Genomic DNA, 23463 nt, shown 5'->3' with positions numbered 1-23463 from the left:
CTGTCCAATCCGGAGCCCTCCATCGTATATAATATGCTGTATCTCGGTTACCAGAACTCAGGGTGTTGTACACTCAGAGTGTGGATGTGATGGACTGGTGGTTTTAACACTAGACTGTTAATACAGAAACTCCGCTAACATACTGCGGATCTGTGTTCGAATCCTGTCACGGTAGATAGTGGAATTTGAACAAATATACCTGGAATTCAGAATCTGCTGGTGACCATAAAAGCATTGTCGATTTTCAGAAAAAAAAACAAATGCTTCTCTAATATCCCAGGGAAGAAACCTGTCGTCCTTAAGTGGTCAGGACTAAATGTGACTCGAGAGCCGTAGCAATGTGGTTTACACTTAATTGGCCTGTGAACAACGGCAAAATATATGTGACAGAATATGTTCAGGAAGTTAGTTCAAGAAGCAATTCGTTTAGAATCTGTTGTGAGAGAGATCTCAATGAGATCAATGAGATTATTTCACTGAAGTGCGATCGAGTTGAGAGAGATCTAGAAACTGGATCCTGGGAATTCATGACACTCCGTGCAGGAGAATTATACTCAGTGAAAATTGGAACCTGATGAATCAGTATGCCTTCCAGGTCAACAGTTAATATCAAGCGGGCGATGATTCCTGGTTAAATGGTATGCACAAAAAAACAAAAAAAAACACTGCCCGGGAAACAGGCCCTTCGGCCCAACTAGCCCGCGCCGCCATTTTAACATTATGAGCCCCCTCTCCACCCATGACCCTTGTCTATGCTCATGGCATTCCACATTGAGGGAAGACTAATTTAGGGACACGTCCCTACCTTGGAGGAATTCTAACAAGGGTCCCCAGAAGAGTAACTGAGTGTCTGGATCCCGGGAGCACAGTGGTTATCACTGCTGGTTCACAACTCCAGGGACCTGGGTTCGATTCCAGACTTGGGTCACAGTCTGTGTGGAGTTTGCATATTCTCCCTATATTTGCATGGGTTTCCTCCAGGTGCTCCGGTTTCCTCCTATAGTCCAAAAATGTGTGTTTGATTGGCCATGCTTAATTGTCTCTTGGCGTCCCGGGATACATAGGTTCGAGCGATACATAATGTGGGGTTACGGGGATAGGGCCCGGGTGGGATTGTTGCGGGTGCAGACTGGATGAGCCGAATGGCCTCCTTCTGCACTAAAGGGATTCTATTTTATTCTAATAGTTTAGCGATGAAACCAATCGGTTTTCGCCTCTCCTTCTACGATGTAAAGGCATTTGTAGAATGAGATACTGATAGAACACTTTCTGACACCTCCGGGAACTGAGCGCTTGAATTGTTATGCATAATTGCATGAAAATGAAAATGCATCCAATCAGTCGAACCTGCAACAGGCGGTTTGGCGTGCCAGCAAACAGGAGCATTGGCTCTGGCTTTTAGCTTTCACCCCCCACAATGACGCTCAGCATGTGCTGCGGTGTGCAGAGGATATGGAGGGGCGGAAGTGACTCGTCAAGTTTCTATCCACTTTACACCGCTGATGGAAAAAGTATTTGAGCCAGAAGCTGTCATTGGTTTTCACAGTTGAGAAGCCACACGCACAGAGCTGCCTGCCCAGGGCACACCTGGCGCTAAGCTTGAAACCGCAAGCATAGACTGTCTGCCGCTCGGCTTTAATACAATGAACTAAGACCAGGCTATTGTATGAATGACCTCATTTACAGTCTCCTCACAAATGCGGCACTAGGCCCATTGCGTTCTTCAACGCCCAGTTTGGAAGAAAAGTTACAGATACTCAGGTTCACTCACAAATGATCAGCGGCAGTGTAAGTCTCTACACACAGGGAATATTGAAACAACTGCCACTGTGCATCTCAAATATGTGCACTTTTGTATAATCCAATTTCTGTGCAAGCAGGTTGTGTCTTGCGGGAGTTTGCACATTCTCCCCGTGATTGCATGGGTTTTCTCCGGGTGCTCCAGTTTCCTCCCACATCCCAAAGAACGTGCTCTTAGGCTGATTGGTGTAACAAATTGTCTCTAAATTAGTTTTCCCTCAATCTTACCCAATAAGTATAGACCAAGTTCACGGGTAGGGGAGGACACTCATAATGTTAAAATGGCGGCGCGGGCTCGTTGGGCGGAAGGGCCTGTTTTCCGTGCTGTGTTGTTCTTTGTTCTTAGTGATCATAGTTTGAGAATATGGGATCAATCTTTCCGGACTGAGCTGAGGTGAAATTTCTTCCCCCAGAGAGTGTTGAATGTGTGGAATTCACTACCACAGAAAGTGGCAGAGCCCAAAACGTTTTGTGATACCAAAAGTAAACCTGGAATATTGTGTACAGTTTTGGCGTTCTTATCTCAGGAAGGATGTCCTTTCTATAGAGGGAGCACAGTGAAGTTTTACCAGGCTCATTCCTGGGATGACGGGCCTAGAACATAGAACATAGAACATTACAGCGCGGAACAGGCCCTTCGGCCCACAATTTTGCACCGACCAGTCTTATTTAAAAAAAAACATTGACCCACTAATCTAAACCAATCCCTTTTCGTCCATAAACCTATCCACCAATCTCTTAAACGCCCCCAAACTAGGCGCATTTACAACTGCAGCAGGCAGGGCATTCCAGTCCCTCACCACCCTCTGGGTAAAGAACCTGCCCCTGACATCCGTCCTATAACTACCCCCCCTTAATTTAAAGCCATGCCCCCTCGTGCTAGCTTTCTCCATCCGAGGAAACAGGCTATCACCATCCACCCTATCTAAACCTCTAATCATCTTGTATGTTTCAATAAGATCCCCTCTTAGCCGCCTTCTTTCCAGTGAAAACAACACCAAATCCCTCAGTCTCTCCTCATAGGACCTCCCCTGCATACCAGGCAACATCCTGGTAAACCTCCTCTGCACCCTCTCCAAAGCCTCCACATCCTTCCTGTAATGTGGGGACCAGAACTGCACACAGTACTCCAAGTGCGGCCGCACCAGAGTTGTGTACAATTGCAACATGACGCTGCGACTCCTAAATTCAATCCCCCTACCAATAAACGCCAAGACACCGTACGCCTTCTTAACAACCTTATCTACTTGATTCCCAACTTTCAGGGATCTATGTACACATACACCTAGATCCCTCTGCTCCTCCACTCTATTCAAAGTCCTCCCGTTAGCCCTATACTCAACACATCTGTTATTCCTACCGAAATGGATTACCTCACACTTCTCCGCATTAAACTCCATCCGCCACCTCGCGGCCCAGCTCTGCAACCTGTCCAAGTCTTCCTGCAAAGTATGACACCCTTCCTCACAATCTACCACACCTCCGACTTTGGTGTCATCAGCAAATTTACTAATCCACCCAATGATACCCTCATCCAGATCATTCATAAAAATTACAAACAGCAGAGGCCCCAAAACAGATCCCTGAGGCACACCACTTGTAACCGAACTCCATGATGAATAATTACCATCAACCACCACCCTCTGTCTCCTATCTGCTAACCAATTCCTGATCCAAGTACCTAAATTACCACCAATCCCATACATCTGCATTTTCTGCAGAAGCCTACCATGGTGAACCTTATCAAACGCCTTACTAAAATCCATATATACCACGTCTACTGCCTTACCCCCATCCACCCCTTTGGTCACCTTCTCAAAGAACTCAATAAGGTTAGTAAGGCACGACCTTCCCGCTACAAAACCATGCTGACTATCTCTAATCAATTCATTACTCTCCAAATAACTATAAATCCTATCCCTAATAATTCTTTCTAAAACCTTGCCCACTACGGAAGTAAGACTCACTGGTCTATAATTCCCAGGGAAGTCTCTGTTCCCCTTCTTAAACAATGGGACAACATTCGCTGTCCTCCAATCTTCCGGTACTATACCAGAGACCAACGACGACCTGAAGATCAGAGCCAGTGGCTCTGCAATCACCTCTCTTGCCTCCCATAGAATCCTAGGGTAAATCCCGTCTGGACCAGGGGACTTATCTATTTTTAACCCTTCTAGAATATCCAACACATCCTCTGTATCAACTGCAATACTTTCTATTTCACACCCCTTCACCCCAGTGACCTCCTCAGCTACATTCATATCGTCCTGCGTGAACACCGAAGAGAAATAATGGTTCAATGCCTCTCCAATCTCTTCCGGTTCCACACACAACTTCCCCCTACTGTCTGTAACTGGCCCTAATCTTGCCCTAACCAACCTTCTGTTCTTGACATACCTATAGAACGCCTTAGGATTCTCCTTAATCCTATCAGCCAAAGTCATCTCATGCCCTCTTCTAGCCCTTCTTAACTCCCTCTTCAACTCCCTCCTAGCCAATCTAAAGCTTTTTACTGCACTACCCGAGCCCTCAAGCCTCATCCGAACATAAGCCTCCTTCTTCTTCCTAACCAACAAATCAACTTCTTTTGTGCACCACGGTTCCCTAGCCCTACCAATTCCTCCTTGCCTGACAGGGACATACCTATCACAGACCCGCAGTAGCTGCTCCTTGAGAAAACTCCACATTTCAGACGTTCCTAGTCCCTGTAATCTCCTAGTCCAACCAATGCTTCCTAATTCTCTCCTAATGGCCTCATAATTACCCTTCCCCCAGCTAAAACTACTGACCCGAGGTTCATGCCTATCCCTTTCCATCACTAAGGTGAACGTAACCGAATTGTGGTCACTATCACCAAAATGCACACCAACTTCCAAGTCTAGCACCTGGTCTGGCTCATTTCCCAGCACCAAGTCCAATATAGCCTCACCTCTAGTTCGCCTATCTACATATTGAGTCAAAAAACCTTCCTGCACACTTTGAACAAAAACTGACCCCTCTAACGAGCTAGAGCTATAGCAATTCCAATCAATGTTAGTAAAGTTAAAGTCCCCCTGTCATATGAGGAGAGACTAAGCCGGTTAGGATTGTATTCTTTGGAGTTTGGAAGAGTGAGAAGGGATCTCGTAGAAATAATAAAATTCTAACAGGATCAGACAGGATCGATTGAGAAAGAATGTTCCCAATTGTGTGGGCATTCCAGAACTCGGGGTCATAGTTTGAGGATATGAGAGGTTAATCTTTTCGGAGTGAGATGAGGACAATTTTTTTCACCCACAGGGGGGCGAATTTATGGAATTCACTCCCACAGAAAGTAGTTAAGGGCAAATGTGATTTCAACAATAAATTAGGTATACCTCTTGGTGTAAAGGGATCGAAGGATTTTAGGAGAAAGGGGGGCGGGGCGGTGGTATCAGGATATTGAATTTGAAGGTCAGTCATGATCAAAATTAGTGGCGGAACAGTTTCAAAGGGCTGAGTGGCCTCTCTCTGCCAATATTTCCAATGTTTCTATGTCAATAATTGTACTAATAAAACATTTTGTTTCAGAATGGCTTATACCATTACATTCAATCTATTTTCCTGTCGTTCACCTTGCAAATCCCACACATTAATTGCTCAGAAGGACAAAGGCAGCAGACGCATGGGGACACCATGATCACACTCTCCTCCCAGTAAGAGACAATCTGATGGAAATCTATCACTGTTCCTTCACTACGGCGAGGTCAAAATGTTGGATCTCGCATCTTATTTAGGGCTGTTGGTTAGCAAATAGATGCCATAGAGAAGGTGAAGAAGTTTTTTTCTTTGGAGCGGCGGACGCTGAAGGGAGATCTCATAGAAGTCTATAAAATTATGATAATCCTCAATCGGGTTGACAGTCAGAATCTTTCTTTTCCCCAGAAATGAAATGTCAAATAGCGAGGGGCATGGACTTAAGGTGATAGGAGGATGTTCAAAGATATGAGGGGCAAATGCTTGGCACAGGGAGCGGTAGGTGTCTGGAACGGCCTGTCTGGGATGGTGGTGGAGGCAGAGAAGATAGGGGTGTTGAAGGGGCTTTTAGTTAAGCCCTTGAATATGCTCGGAATGGAGGGATATGGACCACACCAGGCAGAAGGGATTAGTTCCATTAGGTGTCATGTTTGGCAAAATATCGAGGGCCGTAGGGCCTGTTCCAGTGCTGTATTGTGCAATGTTCTGTGTTCTTTGTTCTATTAAGGCAACTCACCCCCACTGATCAACCATCCCATTGAAATAGTTCATATATGCGGCCCCAGTCAAACGACCAGAATTAGGCCATTCGACCCATTGAGTCTGCTCTGCCATTCATGGCTGGTATGTTTCTCAGCCCCATTTTGCTACCTTTACTTCATAACCTTTTAGCACCTTCCGCATCAAAGATCTATCTATTTCTTTCTTAAATGCACTCAGTGACTTGCCCTCAACAAGTGGCAATGAATTCCACAGATTTATCATCCACTGGCTGAAGAAATTCTCCCTCACCTCTGTCCTAAAGGGTCAACTCTTTACTCTAAATCTGTGCTCCAGGAGCCTAGCCTCTCCAATAATGGATGGTGGCACATTGGTTACCATTGCTGCCTCACAGCACCATGGACCCCGGTTGAATTCCGGCCTTTGGTGACTGCATAGAATTTGCACATTCTCTCTGTGTACGCACAAATTTCCTCCGGGTGCTCCAGTTTCCTCCCACACTCCAAAGATGTATGCATTAGTTCGACTGGCCATGGTAACTTGCCCCTTATTGCCAGGGGGCTATCAGTGTGTGGTGACAATGTGGGGATATGGCTAGGGTGGGATTGCTGTCAGTGCAGGGTCGGTGTGCTGAATGGATCCCCTTCTGGACAGTAGGGATTCTATTCTATTCTGTTCAATTCTGATCATCTTCCCCATGTTTTTCACTATTCTGTAAGTTTCAATGATTTACCCTTGGCCATCCTTCTGAACTAAGCCCCGTACCCCACACCCCGAGAATAAATTAAACTTTTACTTACATATTCAGCACATACCCGCACAGTAGTTTTGATCGCCTCGGAAAGGGAAGCCAGTCCAGCTCTGTATGGATATTCCATCTCTTGACCCCTGTGACACGTATGCGGCGACCACAGTGCGTCAGATGCATGTGGCATTCAGCAGGACACTGCCCCCAGTATTGTGTCATACTTTCCATTGCGCCCCTTGTCATAGTTTCCGTCGCATCTTAAAGTGCATCAATTAACTGGGACTGGACCCAGGTCAGTCGGCGAATGCTCACCGAAAACAAACTGTTACCAGTGGAAACTGGGAGATATTGCTCACCTCCGCGAAATGCCCCAACAAACTTTATCCCTGATAATTATTCTCCAACTGTTCTGGACTTATGGTGAGTTTGTGCCATTTAAATTGGGCATTAGTCAAAAATAGTTTTTAAGCATTAGTGTCACAAATGGGTTTACATTCACATTGCAATGAAGTTACTGTGAAAATACCCTGGTAGCCACACTCCGGCGCCTGTTCGGGATCATGGAGGGAGAATTTATCATGGCCAATCCACTGAACCAGCACAGCTTTGGGACTGTGGGAGGAAACCGGAGCCCCCGGAGGAAACTCACGCAGACACGGGGAGAATGTGCACAGAGAATGAAACAGCTACGGGTTGGAGCCCGGTGCCCAGCGCTGGGAGGTAGTGGTAGCAACACCGTGCCCCCCCCGCCTCCGCACCCCCCCTCCCCCCCCGGGCTACAGCATTGCAAATGCGAGCCAATGATTGGGAAAAAGGATTTTGTTTAGTTTCTGTTTCCTGCTTTCAAGGGAAGAAACACAAACTGGGAAATAAACCGAAGCACAATAATTGAAGAGATTAGTGAGATTGTTCTTAATTTACAGATGATTTATTTATTTTTGCAAACGGCTGTTTCCTATGTCGAAATAATCCGTGGTGATGTCTCAATAATCTCTTTAGTTACAGATTCCGAGCTCTCTCTACCTCAGAGACCCTTCACAGTGACAGCTGAAGTCGGCCAGACCGTCCATTTACCCTGTCAGCTCAGCTATGAGGTGTTATTGGTCACTAGCTATTTCTGGTATAAACAACGCGTTGGTGAAATCCCCAAAGTAATCGATACCCCACCCTGTCCGGGGGGCGGTTGTAAGTTTATTTCCAGAATAGGCAACGACAAACGCGAATTGATACTGGAAATTCGCAATGTCCAGGCGGATGACTCGGGTTCCTACTACTGTGCTGATAAGTATAGGTATGCACCGCTCCAGAAAGGACCCACACTACTGGTTGGAGGTAAGAGAGCAAGTGAAATGAATTCAGATTGTGCACAGCAATACCATTTGGTGTAAATAAATCTTTAAGTATGCCCCATTTTCTCTCCAGACAGGTCTACCAACAAGACGGCCCTGCTGGTATTTGTCCCACCGGGTGAGCGGGATGTGAATGATACCGTCCCCTTAGTGTGTTTGGTCAGTGGAGTTTCTTCCAACCAGATTGCTGTTTTCTGGAATATTTCCGGTCTGGTCACTGAAGGATCGAGTGATCCCGGGACAATGGAGGGGAACGGGACCTACAGCATCAGAAGTCATGTCATGGTGTCGGGGGTAACCTGGAGAAGCGGCGCTGTCTGCACTTGTATTGTTCAACTGGGGACTCCAGGGAAATATTTGACCAAAAGTGTGCCGAATCCCAAAGCATCTGAAAAACGGAAAGGTGAGATGTTACTTTGCATATTGAAAGTTTCTATTCAACTTTAGATCTGGGTTAATTCATTAATTCGATATGCGTGCAGAGTTAAATATCTGACCGTGTTTGTGGGTATGTATGTGTATACATCTGAGTGTGTGTTTACATGTGTGCATATAGATGCATATCTGAGTATGTCTTTGGATACGTATATATAGACTAATAAGAACATAAGAAATAGGAGCAGGAGTAGGCCATCCAGCCCCTCGAGCCTGCCCCGCCATTCAATAAGATCATGGCTGATCTGTCGTGGCTCAGTTCCACTTTCCCGCCCTCTCCCCATAACCCTTAATCCCCTCTCTTATCAAAAACCCATCAACCCGCGTCTTAAAAATATTTAGCGAGGCAGCGTCCACCACTTCAACGGGCAGAGAATTCCAAAGATTCACCACCCTTTGAGTGAAGAAGTTCCTCCTCAACTCCGTTCTAAACCGCTCCCCTTTATCTTGAGGCTGTGCCCCCGAGTCCTACTGTCTTTTCTGAGCGGGAAGAGTCTCCCCACCTCTATCCTATCCATCCCATTCATCATCTTATACGTCTCAATGAGATTTCCCCTCATTCTTCTAAACTCTAACGAGTACAAGCCTAGTTTATTCAGCCTCTCCTCATAGCTCAACCCCCTCAACTCCGGTATCAGCCTAGTAAACCTCCTCTGCACTCCCTCCAAGGCCAAAATATCTTTGTGCAGGTGCGGCGCCCAAAACTGCACACAGTACTCCAGCTGCGGCCTCACCAATGCCCTATACAGCTGCAGCAAGACCTCCCTACTTTTATATTCAATCCCCATTGCTATGAAGGCCAGCATCCCATTCGCCTTCCTGACCACCTGCTGCACCTGCAGGCTGGGTTTTTGCGACTCATGCACAAGGACCCCGAGGTCCCTCTGCACCTTTCGCCTGCTGCAGTTTTTCGCCCCGTAAGTAATAGTCCTTCCTACCATTCTTCCTACCAAAGTGGACCACCTCACAGTTGCCAACATTAAATTCCATTTGCCATTTCCTGGCCCATTCGCCCAGCCTATCTAGATCCTTCTGCAGACTCTCCACACCCTCCGCACAATTTGCCGTTCCCCCAATCTTGGTGTCATCAGCAAATTTCGACACCCTACACTCGGTTCCCTTCTCCAGATCATCTATATAAATGGTAAAAAGCTGAGGCCCCAGCACCGACCCCTGGGGCACTCCACTAGTCACCATCTGCTAATCCGAATAGCACCCGTTGAGCCCCACTCTCTGCCTCCTATTTGACAACCAATCCTCTATCCACGCTAACACCCTACCCCCAAATCCATGTCCCCTGACCTTCTGCAATAACCTCTTGTGAGGTACTTTGTCAAACGCCTTCTGAAAATCCAGAAAGACCGCATCCACCGGCTGTCCTCTATCCACCGCCCGAGACACATCCTCATAGAACTCCAATAAGTTTGTCAGATACGACTTCCCTTTAATGAAACCGTGCTGCGTCTGCTCTATCAAGCAATTCCCGTCAAGATGCCTCGCAATTTCCTCCTTAATGACGGATTCTAACATTTTACCTACCACAGACGTTAAACTAACCGGCCGATAATTCCCCGCCTTTTGCCTGGCACCCTTCTTAAACAACGGCGTAACATTAGCCGTTTTCCAATCATCCGGCACTTCCCCGGAATCCAGCGACGTCTGGACAATAACCACCAAGGCATCCACTATCACCTCCGCCATTTCTTTCAGAACCGTCGGATGCATTCCATCCGGTCCTGGGGACTTGTCCACAATCAGCCCCTCCAGTCTGTCGAGCACCGCCTCTCTAGTAACAGTAATGTCATTAAGACCCTCCAGTCCTACCACCTTTCCATCGCTAACACCCGGCAAATTATTCACGTCCTCCTCCGTGAACACAGAAACAAAAAAGTTATTCAATACCTTAGCCATATCCCCATCCCCTACCACGAGGACGCCTTTCTCATCCTCTAAAGGACCAACGTTCACCCTAGCCAGCCTCTTCCTTTTTATATATTTACAAAAATATCTGAGCGTGTGTGTATCTGTGTGGGTGATATAGTATTGTGTGCAGTTTGGGTCACCTAATTACAGGATGGATATTCATAAGGAGTGCAGAGAAGGTTTACAAGGATGTCGCCGTGACTTGAGAAACTGAGTTACAGAGAAAGGTTGAATAGGTTAGGACTTTAAGGTTGTTAAGAAGGCATACAGTGTCTTGGCGTTTATTGGTAGGGGGATTGAATTTAGGAGTCGTAGCGTTATGTTGCAACTGTACACAACTCTGGTGCGGCCGCACTTGGAGTATTGTGTGCAGTTCTGGTCCCCACATTACAGGAAGGATGTGGAGGCTTTGGAGAGGGTGCAGAGGAGGTTTACCAGGATGTTGCCTGGTATGGAGGGGAGATCCTATGAGGAGAGGCTGAGGGATTTGGGGTTGTTTTCGCTGGAAAGAAGGCGGCTAAGAGGGGATCTTATTGAAACATATAAGATGATTAGAGGTTTAGATAGGGTGGATAGTGATAGCCTTTTTCCTCTGATGGAAAAATCTAGCACGAGGGGGCATGGCTTTAAACTAAGGGGGGGGGGTAGTTATAGGACAGATGTCAGGGGTAGGTTCTTTACCCAGAGGGTGGTGAGGGATTGGAATGCCCTGCCTGCTGCAGTTGTAAATGCGCCTAGTTTGGGGGCGTTTAAGAGGTCTGTGGACAGGTTTATGGACGAAAAGGGATTGGTTTAGGTTAGTGGGTCATTGTTGTTGTTGTTTCTTTTTTATTTAACTGGTCGGCGCAACATCGTGGGCCGAAGGGCCTGTTCTGCGCTGTAATGTTCTATGTTCTATGTTTATTCCCTGGAAAGTAGAAGAATGAGGGGAGATTTGATAGAGGTGTATAAAATTATCACGGGTATAGATTGAGTGAAGGCAAACAGGCTTTTTGCGCTGAGGCTAGGGGAGAGAGAAAAGAAAACTAGAGGACATGGGGTTAAGGGTGAAAAGTTTAAAGTGAATACTGGTGGGGGGGGGGGGGGTTGTGGGGGGGAGGGTGGGATTCACACAGAGTGTGGAACGAGCTGCCAAATTAAGTGGTAAATGCGGACTCACTTTCAACATTTAAGACAAACTTGGATAGGCACATGTTGAGAGGGGTGTGGAGGGATATGGTCCAGGTGCAGGTCAGTGGAACGAGGCAGAAAAATGGTTTGGCACAGACAAGAAGGGCCAAAAGGCCTGTTTAGCTGCTGTAATGTTCTATAGTTCTATGCATTGATCCTAAGCATCTGGGGATATGTGTGTGTGTGTGAGTGTGTGTGTGTGTGTGTGTGTATGTGTGTGTATGTGGAGTTTGTAACTATATCTCTGAGCGCATGTGCGTTTGATTTCATTTGATTTATTATTGTCACATGTATTAGTATACAGTGAAAGTATTGTTCCTTGTGCACTATACAAACATTCATTGAGTACATAGGAGTGAAGTAAGGAGTGGACGCAGAATGCAGTGTTGCACGGTATAAAGAAAGATCACGTCAATGTGAGGATGGTCATTTCAAATCCAATGAGAACAGGGAAGAAGCTGTTCTTGAGTCGGTTAGGACATGACGGGAGGACTTTGAATAGTGTGGATGAACAGAGGGATCTAGGTGTGTGTGTACATAGATCCCTGAAAGTTGGGAATCAAGTAGATAAGGTTGTTAAGAAGGCGTACGGTGTCTTGGCGTTTATTGGTAGGGGGATTGAATTTAGGAGTCGCAGTGTAATGTTGCAACTGTACACTACTCTAGTGCGGCCGCTGCAGTTGTAAATGCGTCTAGTTTGGGGGCGTTTAAGAGATCTCTGGATAGGTTTATGGACGAAAAGGGATTGGTATAGGCTAGTGGGTCATTGTTTTTGTAACTGGTCGGCGCAACATCGTGGGCCGAAGGGCCTGTTCTGCGCTGTAATGTTCTATGTTCTATGTTCTATGACCTCAGACTTAAATGTTTGTATATATACGTATGTGAACGTATGCATATAGTTACATATCTGAGTATCTAGAACAAAGAACAAGAACAACCCAGCACGGGAAACAGGCCCTTTGGCCCAACGAGCCCGCGCCGCCGCATCCTCCTACACCTACCCTGCCCTGCGTGTATGCGAGTGGAACCCCTAACTTAGCCAGATTCAGGGGAGAATAGTGTCAATTTGGTAAAACCAATCAGCCTAAGAGCACATCTTTGGGGTGTGGGAGGAAACTGGAGCGTCCGGAGGAACCCCACGCAACCACAGGGAGAATGCGCAAACTCCCGCAGGCACCGGCCCAAATCCATGTATCTGCACAGCTAGCAGTGCTAGTTACTGAGCTGTTGCGGCGCCCGTCTACGTTTCCAGGATCAAGCACACACACCGACACGAAGTACTAGGCCACTCCCGGAACCTCCAAGAGCAGCCCACGCACGACCCACCGTGTGCATGCCCCTCGTTTGACAACAAGGTGGACCGCCACCTGCGGAATAAAACGACAAAAACGTTAACATATAACATCTGTATATAGATAAATATCTGAGAGTTTGTTTATATAGTTATATGTGTGAGCGCGTGTATATAAATATATTCCTGACCTGGTGTGCATGTGTAGATAAATATCTGAGGGCCTATGTGTCGATATGCGTGCAGAGGTAAGTATCTGAGCGTGTTTGTGTCTATGTATGTGTGTAGGTAAATACCTGAGTGTGTGTTTACGTGTGTGTATAAATATCTGAGTATGTTTTTACATATGTGTACAGACTAATATGTGAACATATGTGTACCTATGTGTGTGTATAGGTAAGTATCACAGCGTGTGTCTGTGTGCGAATGTCTGTGTATAGATAAATATCTGAGCGCATATGTTTCTATATGTATGTACAGGTAAATACCTGAGCACGTGTATGTCTATGTGCGGGCATAGATAGATATATGAGCAAATGTGTGTCTACATGTATGTAGAGATAAGTAGCTGAGCATGTGTGTGAAAAATGAGTGTGTATCGATAAATATGAGTGTGACTTTCTGTGTGTAATTAGGTAAATATTTGTGTGTGTGTGTGTCGATATGCATGTAGAGATAAATTTCTGAGCATGTGTGTGTATATGCGTATTTATCGACAAGTATCTGTGTGTGTGTGTATATGTGCACATAGGTAAGTATCTGTGTGTGTGTGTGTATATGTGTGAGTAGGTAAATATCTGATAGTGTGTGTGCGTGTGTGTGTGTGTGTGCATGTGTAAATAAATACCCGAGCCTGTGTATGTGTGTGCATAGAAAAATACCTGAGCGTGTATGTGTCCCTGTGCATGTATGCATAAATATCTGAGTGTATGTGTATGGATAAATACCTGAACGTGTAAATGTCTATAAGTGTGTAAAGGTAAATATCTGAGTGTGTGTGTATCAATATTTGTCTGTGTGTGTGTGTGTATAGATGTTTATCCGAGCGTTTATTTGCATTCAATTGTTAAAATATGTCAGTTTGCATTCGAATACATCTGCCCCAGAATAAGTTCGTGTTTGGTACATTCTTCTCCGTTTCGCTTTGTATTTCTGAAAACGTACAAATATTTGAAATATGCATCCAGGAAGATCTCAGCCCATCATGCCTAGACTGTCTCTTCAAAAGAGCTGTCTTATTCGGCCCATCATTTCCCCTCTCGGCCTTTCAAATTTTCTCCTTCTTGTCCAGATGTGATTTCGCTCCTGAAGGTTCTTATTTGCTTCCATCTCCCTTTCCAGAAAGTGAATCCAGGCATGACCTCTCTAAGGAAAGCAGCAGCAGCCAAACTCATTGCATCGTAGTTGATTTTGCTGCAGAGGGGAGGGATAGAAAAGTGTGCCAGTGCAATAGTTACAGGGGATTCAAGTGTAAAGGGAATAGACAGGCGTTTCTGTGGCCGCAAACGAGAATGCAGGATGGTATGTTGTCTTCCTGGAGCTAGGGTCAAGGATGTATCGGAGCAGCTGCAGGACATTCTGAGGGAGACGGCGAAGAGCCAGTTGTCGTAGTAGACGTTGGTACACGCGACATAGATAAGAAAAGAGATGAGGTTCTAAAAGTGGATACAGGGAGCTAGGAAGAAAGTTAAAAAATTGGACCTCAAAGGGTTAGGGTTAGGGTTAGGGATCTCAGGATTACTACCGGTGTCCCGTGTTGGTCAGAGTAGAAATGAAAGGATATATTGGATAAATATGTGGCTGAAGAGGTAGTATCAGGGGGATGGTTTCAGATTGCTGGAGTATTGGGACCTGTTCTGGGGCAGATGGGACCTATACAAATTGGACGGGTTACACCTGGGCAGGACTGGGACTGATTCCTGCGGGGGAGTGTTTGCAAGACCGATTGGGGAGGGTTTAAACTAATATGCCAGAGCGATGGGAACTTATATAAGGAGTCTCAGAAGAAGGGAACAAGGACAGAATGTGGGGAGAAGGTTCCAACTACATCAAAAATCAGGAAAAAAAATGGAAAAAAGAACTCAAGCGATTTTATTAATGGAAGTGTTTGAATTCAAAGAGATGATACAAAAACTAGTATACAGGCTCTTTATCTGAATGCTCGTTAACTAACAGAAAACAAAGAATTGGGTTAAATGGCTGTTTTTTTCTTGTTGGTGATCAGTGACTAGTGGTATGCCTGATGGATCAGTGTTGGGTCCACAAGTGTTTACGACTTACATAGATGATTTGGAGTTGGGAACCAAGTGTAGTGTGTCAGAATTCGTAGATGACACGAAGCTGGGTGGAAGAGTAAAGTGTGCAGTGGACGCTGACAGTCTGCAAAGGGATATAAATAATCTAAGTGAGTGGGCGAGGGTCTGGCAGATGGAGTACAATGTTGGTAAATGTGAGCTCATCCATTTTGGTAGGAAAGAAACAGCAAAATTGACTGTTATTTAATGACAAAAATTGCAGCATAGTTCTCTGCAGAGGGACCTGGGTGTCCTTGTGCGGGAATCTCAAGGAGTTGGTTTGCAGGTGCAGCAGGTAAGTAAGAAGGGAAATGGAATTTTGTCCTTCATTCTAGAGAGATTGATTTTAAAAACAGCGAGATGATGTTGCAGCTGGATAAGAAGCTGGTGAGGCCACACCTGGAGTACTGTGTACAATTTTGGTCTCCTTACTTGAGAAAGGATACACTGGCATTGGAGGGGGTGCAGAGGAGAGTCACAAGATTGATTCCGGAGTTGAGAGTTTTGGCTTGTGAGGAGAGACTGAGTAGACGGTGGCTACACTCATTAGAATTCAGAAGAATGAGGGGAGATCTTATAGAAACATATACGATTATAAAGGGAATAGATAAGATAGAAACAGGGAACGTGTTTCCACTGGCGGGTGAAACTAGAACTAGGGGGCATGGCCTCAAAATATGGGAGAGCAGATTTAGGACTGAGTTGAGGAGGAACTTCTTCACACAAAGGGTTGTGAATCTGTGGAATTCCCTGCCCAATTGAGGCTCCCTCACTGAATGTTCTTAAGGCAAGGATAGATAGATTTTTGAGCAGTAAAGGAATTAAGGGTTATGGTGAGTAGGTGGGTGCTGAGTCCACAAAAGGATCAGCCTTGATCTTTGGAATGGCGGAGCAGGCTTGAGAGGGCAGATGGCCTATTCCTGCATCTATTTATTTGTTCTTATGTACTAATTGAGGTTAGGTCAGTTCTACACTGCAGACACTTTAGAAACAGACGGTAGACAAGAGGTGAAACTGACTCTTTGCTCTGAAGGGCGGTAAATTAATTTATAAGAACATAAGAAATAGGAGCAGGAGTAGGCCATCTGGCTCTTCGAGCCTGCCCCACCATTCAATAAGATCATGGCTGATCTGAAGTGGATCAGTTCCACTTTCCCGCTTTCTCCCCATAGCCCTTAATTCCCCTGTCTGCCAGAAACATATCTACCCGTGACTTAAATACATTTAGCGAGGCAGCCTCCACCACTTCAACGGGCAGAGGATTCCAGAGATTCACCATCCTTTGAGTGAAGAAGTTCCTCCTCAACTCCGATCTAGACTGCAGCCCCCCCCCCCCCCCCCCCATGTTGAGGCTGTGCCCTCTAGTCCTGCTATCAGTTATCTCGCTTTGCTCCCTTTTGATCAATTTACAAATGCCTCGTCACTCATAATATCAATTTAAATTTAGCATCCTGATGTCTGTAACTTTGTACAACACTATTAATCAGCATTAGAATCCTACAGTGCAGAAGGGGGCCATTTGAACAATTGAGTCTGCAGCGACAATCATCCCACCCAGGCCCTATCCCCATAACCTCATGCATTACACTAGCTAGACCCCCGACACTAAGGAGCAATTTAGCATTTCTAATTCACCTAACCTGCAGATCTTTGGACTGTGGGAGTAAATCACACCATGGGGGAAAGCCACGCAGACATGGGGAGAATGTGCAAACTCCATACAGACAATGACCCAAGCCGGGAATTGAACCCGAGCCCCTGGCGATATAAGGCAGCAATGTTAACCTCTGTGCCACCCATGATCATATGGCAATAGGTTCGATGAGCTGCATGGGCTATGCTTGCCCCAGTGCTGCTATTGTCTTAGCTGTGTTGAAGAGCATAAGGATCTTGGGGTCCGGGTCCATAGAACTCTTAAATCGGCCTTGCAGGTGGAGGATGTGGTCAAGAAGGTGTATGGTGTACTGGCCTTCATTAATTGAGGGATTGAGTTTCGGAATCGGGAGGTAATGCTGCAATTTTATAAGACCCTTGTCAGACCCCACTTGGGGTACTGTGCGCAGTTCTGGTCGCCTCACTATAGGAAGGACGTGGAAGCTATTGAAAGGGTGCAGAGGAGACTTACAAGGATGTTACCTGAATTGGGAGGCATGCCTTATGAAGATAGGTTGAGGGAGCTCGGTCTCTTCTCCCTGGAGAGACGAAGGTTGAGAGGCGACCTGATAGAGGTTTATAAAATGTTGAGAGGAATAGATAGGGTGGATTCTCGGAGTCTATTTCCCAGGGCTGAAATGGTTGCTACGAGAGGACAGATTTAAGGTGCAGGGAAGCAAGTACAGAGGAGATGTCAGGGGTAATTTATTCACTCAGAGGGTGGTGAGTGAGTGGAATCGGCTGCCGTTCGTGGTGGTGGAGGCAAACTCGCTGGGGTCTTTCAAAAGACTTCTGGATGAGTATATGGGATCTAATGGGATTGGGGATTATAGATAGGTCTTTGGCATAGTAGGTATAGATGTGATTGGTACAACTTGTGGGCCAAAGGGTCTGTTTGTGCTGTAGTGTTCTATGTTCTATATGTATTAAGAACAAATATTGAGTTTAGGTCATTGGAAAAGACCAAATTTACCATCACACAGTAAATAATTGGCTGGCCGTGGATCTGAACAAATCATTCAATCCTACAGTGCAGAAGGGGGACATTTAGGTCATCAAGTCTTCACCGGCTCTCTAACAGAACACTTTACCCAGGCCCTATCCCTGTAACCCTCCGTATTTACACCGCTAGTCCCCCAACCTATACATCTTGGAGCACTAAGGCACAATTTAATACAGCAAATCCAATTAACCTGCACATTCTGGACAACTAAGGGGCAACTTAGCTTGGCCAATCCAACAAACCTGTTCATTTTTGGATTGTCGGGACAAACCAGAGCATCCAGAGGAAACACAAGTAGAGAGGGGAGAATGAATGTGAAATACAATATCCGGAACTGTACTGGAGGCCCAATTACTCGAGGCTGCCCAAAACGAATTGGGGAATTAATTAAATTGGTTACAACAAAGAACAGCACAGGAAACAGGCCCTTCGGCCCCACAAACCCGTGCAGCCCATTTTAACCATTCAGTGAGTGCTCTATTCAAGTCTTTTGTCGACGTTTTTGTCGACATCAAGTGGGACCCCACAATAAAGTGGGTGAAAATTTAGTGAATTATGTGTACACCAGATTAAGGGAGATCCAATACAGGGACAATTTATCGACGCCAATCAGCCTAAAAAACACGCATTTGGGATGTGGGAGGAAACTGGAGCACCCGGAGAAAACCCACGCAAGCACGGGGAGAATGCGCAAACTACCACAAGCATTGCTCCAAGCCGGAGATCTGAGCCGGGTCCCTGCAACTGTACAGCAGACAGTGATAGTCACTGAGCTGTCGTGTTGCCCGTCAATTGGACCAGATCAAGCGTACATTAACGGACGTTTAAAAAAAAAGGTCGAGGAGAATAGTAGAGAAATGTAGTGCAGGTATCAAAGAACAAAGAACAGTACAGCACAGAGCAGAGCCTTCGGCCTACTAGGCCTGCACCAATCACGTTGAGCTATCCAGCCCAACCATCTATATTCATCTGCCCTTCCGTGTGTCTATTCAAGAAGCCTTTGCATTCCAGGCCCCCACCATCCTCTGTGTAAAGAATTTCCCTTGCACAGCTGTATTGAACTTTTCCTTCTTACATTGGACTTGTGCCTCATTGTAGTTGTCTTGGTAAAAAAACTACCAACTTTTCACCCTTATAATTTTATAGATTTCTATCAGGTCGGTCGTCATCCTCTGTCTTTCCAGCATTGGCTAAACAGTTTGCTTGTGTGCTATAATCATTCTGAAATTCCATAAATCTTGGGAGATGGAAGGATAACTCACGTGGCTGCTGAAGGACATATACATGAACCCTGAACTTTTAAAATTGAGAAATCAAGCTCGGAGATGAATTTAAACCTATTTGAGTCACTTGTTGAACATATTTATAGCATGGGCTTCAGTTGTGAGTACTAACTTTTGGGAAGAATCATAGAATCACAGAATCATAGAACTCTACAGTGCAGAAAGAGGCCATTCGGCCCATCGAGGCTGCACCGAACACAATCCCACCCAGGCTCTATCCTCACATCCCAAAATATTTTACTCGCTAATCACTCTGAGCTACGCATCTCAGGACACTAAGGGGTAGTTTTAACATGGCCAGTCCACCTAGAATATCGAAGACTCGGAGGAGATTTGCAAAGGAGAATTCTGAGGGAGGAATGAGCGAATTCAGTTAGCGTGGAGACACGGGAGGAGCTGGGCTTGTACTCTGTCTAGCAGTCAAGGTTAAAAAAAATAAAAGTCCCAAACTCGAAGGCAATTGATTGGTAATAAATAAAACGTTTCCATACTCAGTAATGTCAGTAAGAACTCTCACAACACCAGGTTAATATCCAACAGGTTTATTTGGTAGGAAAATCTTTCGGCGTTTGCCCCTTGGTCAGTATTGTGAAATGCGCGTGTGTCTTTACATGCACTGTTTGTGCTTAGAACTCCCAATCACCTGACGAAGGGGCAAACCAGGAAAGCTAGTGGCTTTTACAACCAAATACACCTGTTAGACTTTAAGTTGGTGTTGTGAGATTTCTTACTGTGTTTACCCCACTGGCATCTCCACATCATGAGTAATGTCAGTAACCAGGGAGGTGTGTGTGTGAGTGTGTGTGTGTGTGGGGGGGGGGGGGGGGGGGGCGGTGGGGGGAGGTGGGATGCAGAGACTGAAGATGCTTCGTGATTAATAATGGAATCTGAGGTTATGGAGAATTGGGATGAGAAAAATATCAGCCACGAGTGAATGCCAGAGCAGACTCGATGGACCAAGTCGCTTAATTCCACTCCTACGCCTTGTGATAACATAGAACAAAGAACAACACAGCCTGGGAAACAGACCCTTCGGCCCAACGAGCCCGCGCCGCCATTTTAACATTGCGAGTTCCCTCTTCCACCCATGACTCTTGTCTACGCTTATGGCACTCCACATTGGAAACCAGATTGAGGGGAGACTAAGTTAGGGACAATTTGTTACACCAATCAGCCTAAGAGCACATCTTTGGGGTGTGGGAGGAAACCGGAGCACCCGGAGAAAACCCACGCAAGCACGGGGAGAATGCGCAAACTCCCACAGATACTCGTCTAAATCCATGTATCTGCACAGCAAACAGTGATAGTCACTGAGCTGTCGTGTTGCCCAGCAGTTGGTCCAGTTTAAGCGTCCACTAAGCGTGAAGTACCAGGCTACTCTCGAAACATCCAAGTGCAGCCCTCGCACGACCCACCGCGTGTATGCCCCTTGTTGGACAACAAGGTGGACTGAAGCACCTGTGGAGTAAAAGGGAAAAACATCAATAACATCCATATCTTATGCAAACATTCAAAGGAATCCCCAGAAGCTCAAAAGTAAAACAAGTGAGCCAGAAAATATGTTGGAAGGTCCGTTGATTCCCAGGAACGTCCCAAGGCTCTTGATCCTTATGGTCTTATCCATACTGATACACTGTGAATATGGGACAACTGGTAGTGCTGTCAAATAATAATACTCTACTCGCAAATATTGCGTCATTGATTCTATTCTGTGTGTTCAATCTCCACTATCCATCCCACCAGCTGTTTCATTTTCACCCTCTGTTTTGGTGAACCTATATTTTTAACTGGGCCATGTTTCCCTTCAGAGAAGCCCGGAAGTGAATGATTTGTTCGATGCCCGTTTCTAAGTGTGTTTTTTCTCTCTATAGAATGGTGCACACTGGCTGTTCCTATTGGAATTCCTGTCCTGGTCATAATGATTGTAGTGTTGATTCTTATTTCCATTTGGAGTTGTAAAAAAGGCAGATCAGGTGAGGATTAATGATTATCTGGGACACTTTAATACCTGTTTCTCCAATTCAATTTCCACCTTGTGGATTTTAATTCGCTAATTACGTCTTTTTTTTCTATTTTAGGAGACAGAGACATAGGATCCCACAATGCAACGTGAGTAAGACAAGCATGTGCAAAGCTCATCCTTCTTTCTCTCCTCTGTTTTATATTTTGTCAAACCTGTTTCAACCTGATCAAATGATTGGATAGGGTGGACAGTGAGAGCGTCTTCCTCAGATGGTGATGGCTAACACAAGGGGACATAGCTTTAAATGGAGGGGTGGTAATTATGGGACGGATGTCAGAGGTAGGTTCTTTACTCAGAGGGTAGTAAGGTCGTGGAATGCCCTGCCTGAAGCAGTTGTGGACTCGCCAACTTTAAGGGCATTTAAATGGTCAGTGGATAGGCATATGGATAACATTGGAATAGTTTAGATTGGAGGGGCATTAGATTGGTTCCACTGGTCGGCGCAACATTGAGGGCCGAAGGGCCTGCACTGTGCTTTAATGTTCTATGTTCTATAACCTCAGAAAACTGATTCCGCTGGTGTGTGCCTCTTTTTTTTATTATTTCTGTAAGATTACTAGACAATCTTACTTTCAACAATGTGTAGCATTTGAGATAGGATATCCAAAATCTAACTTTTGTTTGGTGTTCTTTTTCCACATCCGATTTTCTCTTCAGTGGAAGAAGGCAGCAAGAGGGACGTAAGGAGCGAAAAATGGGTAAGCTTCTTTGACATGTCTGTGGAGGTCAAATGTCAGAATGAAAAATAAATGTGGAGGAAATTGATTGGTAGAGGCGTTGCCATGGAGAATGCACCAGTTGATTGGTACTGATAGTTAACTGTGAAGAACTGTTTGAAAGAAGAGTTGAATGTTGAGTACCACTGGGAGAAAAACATATTATTCGAGCTATTGGCCTTTTATTCATTAGCAAAAAACAAGAGTAACAAATTTTAGGGAAACAATTATACATTTTTTGCCGAAAAGATGATGCCCCTGTTTGGCATGCGGAGTCTGCTTGATTGTAGCTTTTTATGGAGAATGCAGGAGTTAACTGATGATTGGGTGCTATGTACCTGCACTTGTTAATGCAGAAACATAGAATCTAGAAGGAGGAATAAGCTATTTGGCTATTTGAACCTGCTTTACTATTCATTACGATCATGGCTGATAGAATAAAAAAACAGGGTGGTCTTGCTGCAACTGTACAGGGCACTGGTGAGGCCGCAGCTGGAGTACTGTGTGCAGTTTTGGTCGCTGCACTTGCGCAAGGATATTTTGGCCTTGGAGCGAGTGCAGAGGAGGTTCACTAGGCTGATACCGGAGATGAGGGGGTTGGACTATGAAGAGAGACTTAATAGACTGGGTCTGTGCTCGCTGGGGTTTAGAAGGGTGAGGGGGGATCTTATAGAGACGTATAAGATAATGAAAGGGATGGATAGGGTAGAGGTAGAGGTAGAGAGATTCTTCCTGTTTAGAAAGGATAGCAGGACTAGAAGGCAGAGCCTCGAGATAAGTGGGGGGGGGGTGCAGTTTAGATCGGAATTGAGGAGGGACTTCTTCACTCAAAGAGTGGTGAATCTCTGGAATTCTCTGCCCGTTGAAGTGATGGAGGCTACCTCGCTAAACATATTTAAGTCACGGGTAGATAGGTTTCTGATAGAGAAGGGAATTAAGGGTTATGGGGAGAGGGCAGGAAAGTGGAACTGATCCACTTCAGATCAGCCATGATCTTATTGAATGGCGGGGCAGGCTCGAGGGGCTAGATGGCCTACTCCTGCTTCTATTTCTTATGTTCTTATGGCTGGCCATCAAATTCAGTACGCTGATCCGCCCTTTCCCTATATATCTTGATTCCTTTCGCTCCCAGAGCTATATATAATTTCTTCCTGAAATCAATCTTTTGGTCTCAACTAGTTTCTGTGGCAGTGAATTCCACACATTCGCCACCCCCTGGGGAAAAAAAAAATCTACTCAGCTCAGTTCTACAAGATTTTTCCAGTATCTTCCAAATTTGACCCTAACTTCTCGACTACCCCGCCATATTCAAAAAAAATGAATCTACCCTCTCTAATTTTATGAGAATTGTATAGTTTTCTTTGCGACCCCATCTCATTCATCTAAACTCCAGTGATTATAATCCTAACCGACTTAGTCTCTCCTCAGATCAGAGCCTGACGGGCAACATGACAGCTCAGTGACTATCACTGTGCTATTAGGCTGATTGGAGGTAATACATTGTCCCTAAATTAGTTTTCCCTCAATGTGGAATGCCATACGCATAGATAAGGGTCATGG

At 45.5% G+C, this 23463-nt stretch overlaps 1 protein-coding gene across 1 annotated transcript; it reads left to right on the top strand.

The window, feature by feature from the left end:
* Nucleotides 1-8198: 8198 nt before the first annotated feature.
* LOC145337330 (uncharacterized) lies at nt 8199-21899 on the top strand. The gene is made up of 4 exons (XM_080182131.1): nt 8199-8515; nt 21036-21137; nt 21243-21273; nt 21845-21899. The coding sequence occupies exons 1-4, from the start codon at nt 8356-8358 to the stop codon at nt 21897-21899; spliced, it is 348 nt and encodes a 115-aa protein (XP_080038257.1). The 5' UTR covers nt 8199-8355.
* The last annotated feature ends 1564 nt before the right edge of the window (nt 21900-23463 follow it).

This window comes from Carcharhinus amblyrhynchos, unplaced genomic scaffold (genome assembly GCF_965287045.1).
Source record: "Carcharhinus amblyrhynchos unplaced genomic scaffold, sCarAmb.v2.hapA scaffold_46, whole genome shotgun sequence".
In the NCBI taxonomy this organism is placed as follows: Eukaryota; Metazoa; Chordata; class Chondrichthyes; order Carcharhiniformes; family Carcharhinidae; genus Carcharhinus; species Carcharhinus amblyrhynchos.
This window is presented reverse-complemented; position numbering and strand designations above follow the sequence as displayed.